This window comes from Nelumbo nucifera, chromosome 4 (genome assembly GCF_055504915.1).
Source record: "Nelumbo nucifera cultivar China Antique chromosome 4, China Antique-T2T, whole genome shotgun sequence".
Classification (NCBI taxonomy): domain Eukaryota; kingdom Viridiplantae; phylum Streptophyta; class Magnoliopsida; order Proteales; family Nelumbonaceae; genus Nelumbo; species Nelumbo nucifera.
Genome location: NC_142652.1, coordinates 73,824,112 through 73,833,027, shown reverse-complemented (window position 1 = coordinate 73,833,027; position 8,916 = coordinate 73,824,112). Strand labels below are relative to the sequence as shown.

The following is an 8,916-nucleotide window of genomic DNA, read 5'->3' as shown; positions in this document are numbered from 1 at the left end:
AAATAACTTCTCTCAAACGAGAAACATGCTGACATGGACCATCCAATTTTAATATATATATATATATAGATTTAGACTATTTGTTCCTCGTTAGATTTATTGGAGAGAAAGCAACTGGATTGATCATCTTTACCACGAAATGATGAACCTAAAAGGCTAAAAGCTCTACCTACCTAAAGCAATTCAGTTTTTGGATTTTCATAAACCCAAAGGCCAAAACAGTACTGCACAAATATGGAAATAGATCTCTCTTTCTTTCTGATAGGCATGCAACATAGAGATACATCACATGGATCATATCCATATTTTATTATTCGACCTACATTTCACTTTCACCAGTAAAACGGTGAATTATTTAATAGCTAGAGTAAATAAAAGCAACAGTTTAGGATCTAGGAACGAAGGTAGATCCCTTCAGCGGCTGATCCTCTGAAAGGTGGAAACCTAATGATCAAAGGACAGGTGGGCTCAGGGTAGACGGGGCAATCCATGAATTCAGACCCAGATTTATCCACGCAAAACATAACTTGGTAGAGCTGATATTTGCCTAACTTATCAACAGTGCAGTCAAGTGCGGGAGTTGCTCCAGTTGCTATCTGAAGGACTCGTGTGATTCTCTCCGAGCTGTAGTACTGCCCATCGGGGTTAATCCCTGCATCATTATTATTGCTTACATATATAAGTGATAATTAAGAAACTTGAATTTATCTTCATGCCTGCAACAATATAATATTACCTTCCTGTTTGAGGATCTGGAGGATATTCACTTTGTCCTTCAAGTCGAGACCTGCTTTAAAGTAATCGTATTGACCATCGAAGACAGAGAGTGAGCAGGTGCCATGCTTGGACCACTCGTGAGCCCAGAACGGTGTGCTGTCGCTGCTTGGACATGAATACGACGGCCATTTGCGTTGCATTCTGTGAAGCAGGCCTGTTATCTACACCATGAAAAGGCGATATCGATCGATATCATCATATATATAGCAGGGAAATTAATAAACAAGTTTGTACGACGTAGCTCTTGATGAGAAGATAGGAAGAAGAAAATACATACCTGCGACAGATCTAAAGAGTTGCCTCGATCACAGTTCATCAGTTTGGTTCCATTACTGGAGCATGGAAAGAGGCCATGCACAGTGAATTCCTGCGAAACCTTTCCTGTGTTTGGGAAGCAACAACCTTTTTCTGACCCACAAAACGACCCTGCCCACTAATAATTAACAAAACAAATATGAATAAACAACCATCACAATTTAAGAAATGAATTAACGAATGATTAATTCTGGGTCGGTCTTCTCCACTCACCACTTGCGCATGAAGGAAGAAATGGACACTGGTAGCATGTGAAACACTCAGAGCTGCTAAACATTGTATGGCAAGAATCGTAAGTAGAAATGAAGAAGCGGATGCCATGGTTTCCCTACTCTTACTTCACTTCACTTCACCCAAGCTCAATCTTTTTGGCGATGGTGCATGGTGCTCGGATAGCCACATTTATAGGCAAAAATCGTATGAACATTTCGTAGAAAATTGTAGAGAATACACCCAGCATACAACCATAGATCGATACAGCCATATACAGTATGCTAAAGCACGTGGGTATTGTATTTGTAGTTGTCGTTTCTTTATCTTGGAGAATAATTTGGGTCCGTGCATGGCACAATGTTGTTGGATAGGTGGGAGAGTTGAAAGGACATAAAATAATGATTCTGGTTTAGTGGTGGTCCAGCGGACAAAGAAGAGAAGAAGTAGCAGACGTGGCGATTTGCTTCAGCTGAAATTCATGAAATTCTATTTATTTTAACGGTTGCTTTTGTTTCTCTTTCTTATAAAGAACCGAAACTACGGGCCATGACCATGAGATATAGACTTATAAAGTTGACGTGGCACATTGCATCACGTCCAATATTAAATATTACTAGGAGGCAAAAGTGGATAAAGCAATGTTTTCTCATTAATGCCTAAAAGGACAAAACAATTAATTTCTTTCAATCTTATCATATGAGGTAAAAGGTAAAACATGTTATCTTATTTCCTCCACAAGTTTATATCCTCCTTTTATCTTCATCTCTTTTTCAAGATATTATTCAGCTAAAATCGAAAATGTTAACTTGAATCATTAATTTGACGCGTGTAAGGAAGATCAAAACCCACCATTGAATGCTTTTCACCTTAGAAATTGTCGATGCTTTCAAATTTGGAACCGAGGGGAGTAGAGCAATTGTTGGAAAAAATGGGGTTACACAATCTTGAGGAGAAGCGTTCTGAGGTGTGTCTGAAGATACTATTTTTAGAATGTTATTTATTTCACTCACTTATACTCAGTTTGTTGTTGGGTTACGTGCAAATTCATTCACATGATACAACATATCCTTGGACGAGAATCTGCAATTAACAAAATGGAAGAGTCTCCAAAGAAACCTTATGTGAGATAGTAGCAAATCGAACTGAGAGAGACAAAAGTGATTTTTCGAAAACTTGTGTTCAATTGCTCGATTCACATTCCTTAAATAGTCTCCAAAGAAAACTTGTGTTCAAGTTTTGAAAACTTGGCCTGCTTTAGTCCTTCCCCCCTTGGTATGGACACTCCTATTACTTGCTAATTATGGCTTTGGCCGAACTTTGGTGCAGTTTTCTAATAGGTTGTTGGTTCATTCTTGTAGAGATGGAGGGCGGCATGAAGGCAATACTGTTACTTGCTAATTATGGCCCGGTCGAGGGAGCCAACAAGAAGGCACTTGTGCAGAAGCGCCCGGTCGAAGGCATCTGAGAGCCATGGTCTGCCAAGAAGTTGCAAGTGAGGGAGCGCTGAGCTAAGGGGACTTCTAGTGGATCCCGTCAAGTTGCTCCGTACTCCTCTAACGCTCAGCATCATGAGCCCCTTAATGCTCGTCTGGTCTACAAGCCAACTTGGAATGTCAATGAGGGAGAGTCCTTGTTCACATTCGAGATTGGCTAACAACTCGTCGTAGGGATGGTGCTTCCCGGTGATCGTCAGTCTAGGATACTCCATTAACTCGGTTTGGAATACCTTGCTAGATAAGGTGGCCAAGGTATGATTTTGGACTTCATCGATTGTTATAGTGTCTTGACTAGTTCAAACTAACTTAAATTTCTTTCTATATATGGTTTCCTACTCTGCCGATCTCTACGACAAGGTGGAGGTCTTGATTCAGTGCGACTCAAGCATCAAGTGGCCGAAGTGCAGGCAGGGCGAGAGATGGTTGAGAGTAAAGCTCATGAGGAGTACGAGCACCGTAAGAAGGCTGAAGCTGAGGTTTCGGCGAAGGAGGAATTGGTGAAAGGGTTGAAGTCCTCCCATAGCTCGATGGAGCACTAACTCAAAGAATCATCTTCACACGTGGTGTCTAACTATAAGGCCTCAAACGAACACAAAAGGAACTTGGCCTAGTTCACTTCTCGCACTTATTTGGAGGGTTTCAAGGATTGTATGGTACAAGTGTCAAAGGTTTTCCCAAACTTTGACCTTAATCAACTAGATCCATTCCCTGACGCCCAACAATCAGTTGAGGTTGTGGAGACGGCCAAGGACCAAGGTGGTGACGATTCTTTGTAGGTTGACGGGCAAGAGGTGGCTGGTAAGGGAAACACTGGGGCCAATGGCCAAACTAGGGATGCCCACTAAATACTTTTTCTTCATAGTTGTGTGGGCCTGTATGCCCTTTGAAGAAATGTTGCTTTTGCTTTGTTTTTTTTTTAAGTATGGGGCTGATGCTCCCCTCAGAAGCTTTTTTGTCAAAGAACAAGTGTGAATAAAAGTTTCTTCCTTTGTAAAAAAATGCTTTGTATAGGTAGGGTAAGGCTTGGATGGGAGATGGTCTCTTTGAAGGACAAAGAAAGACCAAGGATTAGGGGGATTGGCTTTTAGGCTAGAGTGCTAGGGTAAGGAATCCAAGATTAAATGGTGTTTGATTGTTGTGTGCGGAATGAGTTTCAATACGTGGAGGATCTCTATTTATGGGGGAGATCCCAAGATCCTAAAAGGTAGGAGATAAAGGTGCTTGTGACCTATCAGGAAAGGGAATATTACGTTTGTTGTCAATCATTGGGTGCACCACTAGGGCTTCGCCACGTGTCTCATAGGGATCTTCCTAAGGATCGGCTTTTCTTTCACTCGGGAGTCCTCATTACTCACGTGTCTACCACCTCTTGTGTGCCCTACATAATTGACGTGCCACTTGTGACGTCATTGCTTGGCAGGCGATATCTTGTTAGTCACACGTGGCGCCTTGCCACGTTTATCCCTTTGGAGTCAGGCGTGTAGGTGTCATTGGGCGCAATTCTTTAACGGGCCATAAGTTTATCGTATGTTCGAATAGGTGTGGGACCTTATCGCGGGTTTGGCCATGGTTTCCTTTTGCTCGGGCTATGAGTGGTAAATCGCTATGGGTTCATCACAGGTCTGGGGTGCATTGTGGGTTCGCCGCAATGGGGAAGTTGGTTGTTTGGTTGTTTGCATGCAAATGCGCGGTATCAATTTAGTAATTGATGTTCTTTGAGGGTCTTAGTGAACACTATGTACCTACATTAGCTCCCCTGCTTATCAATAAGTGGGAGCTTATCAATAAGCACTTTGCCTTCTCATTTTATTGGTTTTGTAGTGGGTTCGCTTATGTGCATTGGGTCTGGGGATTTTCCCTATTTTGTAGCTTTGTATGGATCCTGCATACCTTGTGTCCGTGGTGGTAGTTTCTTACATTCCACGGCTTAGCCCCCCTGTCTTTTGGTAATTTTCTTCCTATCAATGGTCAATGCCATGCTTTATTTGTGTGTTCTAGCCCCCTGACCATTGATAGGAAGATAATTGGCAAAAGACATTAGAAGGAGAAAAAGAAACTGATTCTAACCAATTCCCATTGCTAATGGTGGTACTCATGTTCGGTTTGTAAAGTTTAACTCGCCTAGTCATTTGCCGAGGGGTGTTTGTTGAAATGTTAAGCCCCCAAACTATCGTTAGTGAGAAAGGGACTAGCAGATGGTTCTGTTGGTACTGGTTTAGCAAGGGCAAAGGCCACTTGTGTGACGATGCACAAACTGTTTGATCGATGATGGGTGATTGAACTACTAACGTATTATGTTGATGATGGGGTTGAGACGGTCATTGGGCGGCGCCCACGTGGCAGGAATGATTAGCAATCTCTTCGTTAATTAAGCGGTAATTAACGTGGCCTGACCGCTCGTGCGACATTATTTTGTTACCTGATATTTAAAATGACAGAAGCACACGTGGCACTATGTTTGAATGAATGAACTGTTTTATCCCCCCTTTTAAAGGGTGTTTATGTAAATTACATGAGTTACTTTTCCGCTAAGCATCATTTCAGGTCTTGTACTAGCATCTATTCATCTTCTCTGAAATTCGGGAGTAAATTTTAAAAACAATCTAAAAAAGTCAATAAGTGGTGCAGTTTGAAAATAATTCACGTTCAGAAAAGAACCAAAGCCAAAATAAACAGAGAGAACAACTCTTCGCTGAATGCTTAAGAGAAACTTAAATTAACCAAAAATTCCCCTAGTTTTTCCCTTATCTATTCTTTATATAGACTTCTTTACACCTTTGTTCCTCCTACCAGGAAGTTTTCTAATATAATATACCACTCATTATAGTCCTACTAAATCTCTTTAAAAAAGAAAAAAAGTGCTAATTGAATACGAATTTGAAAATTTTTCCATTCTGCACGTACCACATTAGAGATTGAAGCATTGGCATTAAGGAGGAAGGAGATGCTCTTATTATAATCCATAAAACGCTAAAGGATCATTAGGTGAATTATCATTCTAAAAATGAAAAGCATACCTAGCTTTGTGGCATTGTAGTGCACTATGACCAATTTTGTTGCAGATTTGACATACAATACCGGGATTTTTATTACCACAATCTCCCCTAGGAAACTAAGGAAAGAACTATTGTTGTTGATTGTTTTGAAAAAACTGCTGATGATTGGATGGGAAGGGTCCTTGACCCCTACCCCTACCGTGGCTATTATTGGAATTAGAGAAGTGTTGAAATTGTTGATTAGGTTTTCCTTGCTGTGAAGAATTCTTATTTTATGTACCAGTAAAATTGGCATTAACAGATCCATCATTCATAGAGCAAGATTCTAATTTTCATGGTTGAGTAGCAATCCCATAATGTCATGAATACCAAGACTATCGACATCAGGACAATTTGTAAGAATAGTAACAACAGAATCATATTCACTACCAAGACCAACAAGAATAGAAAGAAATAGATCAGATTTGGTTACCAATTCAAAAATAGTCGAAATACTATCTGTGATTGATTTTGCCCGCTGAATGTAGGCGAAGATAGATAGAGATCCCTTCTTTAAACTCTAAAGTTGACTTCTTAATTGTAGAATCCTTGACCTAGAGTAGGTCGTATAGCTCTTTGCAAGTGTTCCCCATACTTCCACTAAAGTGTAGAGACCAACTACTTGCGCCATCAGACCTTCCGTAAGAGACAGGATTAACCAACTTAGCACAAGCTGATCTAGATCATACCATCGTTCGAATTCTGGATTCGAGATGGTTCCGGTACCATTTGGATTTTCGATCTCTGGGAGGTTTCTTCTTACCTTCTACCATCTCCATCAGATGATGATGTTTGAGAATGGGAAGAAACTGTGCTTGCTAGAGTAGGTAGTTATCGCTCCCTAGTTTGATTGGGAGATAATGCAGAACATTATGAATTGAAGGGACTAAGGAGCTTTCATTCGATATGACTCCACTACTACCAATATTGGAGGTAACATTGCTTGCTTCTGGGTCAATGGTCATTGGCTCTGATACCAGGTTCAAATATAGAAAGAAGAATAAAAAAGAAGAATGATTGAAGAAGAGCTTCTAGGATTTGGTAAGTTTCGAATGATACTAGGTATCTATTTATAGTGATAGCAGTAGAAGTTTATTACAATTGTTAGTGTACAAGATAAAGAAAAATATCCAATTATTAGGATAAGATAGGACTCTAGATAGAGTAATTATCCTAGAGACTTATCCTAATATGATCAGAATTATATTAAGATTATCTAGGATCTATTCTTAATCCTGATCTACTACTGCTAACAGTTGTTGCCGTTCTAATAGACATCTCCTAGAATACTCTTAGTTAAGAAGAGGAGGAAAGATATAAAGAAACCTAGAAATCGGAAGCCATAGACGACTACGCTTCCTCAAATGGGGGTCCCCCCAAATGGTGACTAATGGTGCGCGATCTGGTGGCTCTCACTTGGTAGGTGACTCAGACACCGAATTGAGAGCTTCCCTTGTTGGTGGCCTAGCTAACTCTAGGTGAGTTATGTAGTTCTACAAGAGAAAGGTGTTAGAGTGCCCAAGTTTTTTTTACCCGGGGTGGGCACTATGATGCTTAACTCATTGAAGAGTTCTTTAGAATGCTAAGAAGATTTGAGAGTGCGAGAGCTTAATCGTGTGTACCTTCTCTAAGGGGAACGGTGCCTTTATGTAGGTGTGAGGGATTAGAGACCTTTTGTAATAGGTCCTAGATTCCCGAAGATCAATTTCTGCTAAGTTGGGAGAGAATACTTATGTTGGTTATGTAATCTGCATTGAGGGTTAAGGTCCATCCGATTGATCTGCATTGAGGTTGCTCCTCATTTGAAGAACCTTAAGGTCAGCCAAGCTGACTTGTCGAGGTGATCTGCTTACATAGTGCCGAAGTGTCACTTGGAAGACACGTGTCGTGATGTAATTCGAAGGACCAAATTACCCCTCATCAATGGCCCCCACTCTCGAGTTGACGTCAGCTCGACGAAGGGAGTAGTTCTCAATATGTCTCAATAGGCAGGTACACAACAAAGTTTGAATTTCAAAATTTTAAAGGGGCGCACAAGTTGGGCGTGCAAAATTAAAAATAGCCAGCACGTAGTGTTGTTGTCTCAGTCGTCGATTCGCTAGTAGCGCGCCTCAATCGTTGATCTTTCTACCCAGCAGACTATAAATAGGGGGTCCCCACCAAGGTCCCACTCGCACTATTCTAAAGCTTTCGCTGAGGGAGAGGGTGACCGGTTGGAGGAGAACTCTGTTAGAGTACTGTCGTTTGGTCACCGTTCAAAGCTTGTTTGCCACCGGTAATAGCTTTCTTTCCCCTCATAACTGGTGAGTCCATTTCCCTTTAGGAATCTCTTCGGGTCATTTAGAGGGTAGGTCTTTAAATTTCCATTGGGTAAGAGGAGAAGCCTCATCGCTAGGTCAAGAAGGCTCTTAGGCCAAAGCTTCATTGTCTCAACAAGAGGTGTTGGTGGACACCCAAGAGGTGGAAACCCCATTCGATCATACCGAGCTAAGTGGAGAGCATATAGTAGAGTTGAGTACGACGTATCATATCCCTAGCAAGTTTGATTGTATTCAGCCTAGCCTAGATCACTATCCATGGAGTCATGGCCAAGATGAGGTATGTGTCTTTGAGGAGGTGCTGGTCTCCGGCCTTCGTTTTCCTTTGCAGCCCCTTATTCTCTAGGTGCTTTCACTTTTTTTGTGTTTCTCTAGGTCAACTCCATCCCAATGAAGCTCGGATGCTTGTAGGATTGATCCCCATGTGTTATCACCTAAACTTTCCCTTAGATATATAGACATTTTCTCTGGGCTGTGTACTATGAAGAAGGTCCCCCACATGCCTTATTGTTTTTACTTTTTACTTACCCTTCCACCACAGTTACAAGCTTTTGGTCGGCTTTCCCTCTGAGGTCAAATATTAGAAGAAAAAATACTTCTTCCTTTCTCATAGGAAAGGCTGGAACATGGATACCGTATGGTGAAGGGATTGCTGGAAGGTCAACATAGAGTTCGATGAGGATCTGCACCTTGAAGTTCAACACCTTGTGCAGCGGTGATTTCAAGTAGAAAAATTCTTATTCGAGTATATGCTTATCCGAG

The 8,916-nt window shown here is 41.2% G+C and overlaps 1 protein-coding gene across 1 annotated transcript; it reads right to left on the bottom strand.

The window, feature by feature from the left end:
• Positions 1–233: 233 nt before the first annotated feature.
• Positions 234–1,480, bottom strand: LOC104590944 (extracellular ribonuclease LE-like). The gene is made up of 4 exons (XM_088902833.1): positions 1,306–1,480; positions 1,055–1,210; positions 737–938; positions 234–652 (listed from the first exon to the last, which is right to left on the bottom strand). Exons 1-4 carry the CDS (start codon positions 1,411–1,413, stop codon positions 393–395), a joined length of 726 nt encoding a protein of 241 aa, XP_088758959.1. The 5' UTR covers positions 1,414–1,480; the 3' UTR covers positions 234–392.
• Between the last annotated feature and the right edge of the window lie 7,436 nt (positions 1,481–8,916).

What these genes read in the sequence shown, in the direction of transcription:
- LOC104590944 (XM_088902833.1), bottom strand. Translation starts at nt 1,413, where the DNA reads ATGGCATCCGCTTCTTCATTTCTACTTACGATTCTTGCCATACAATGT. An exon ending in TCTTCCTTCATGCGCAAGTG is followed by an intron (nt 1,211 to 1,305) that starts GTGAGTGGAGAA and finishes GTTAATTATTAG; the next exon opens with TGGGCAGGGTCGTTTTGTGG. An exon ending in ACTCTTTAGATCTGTCGCAG is followed by an intron (nt 939 to 1,054) that starts GTATGTATTTTC and finishes TTCATGGTGTAG; the next exon opens with ATAACAGGCCTGCTTCACAG.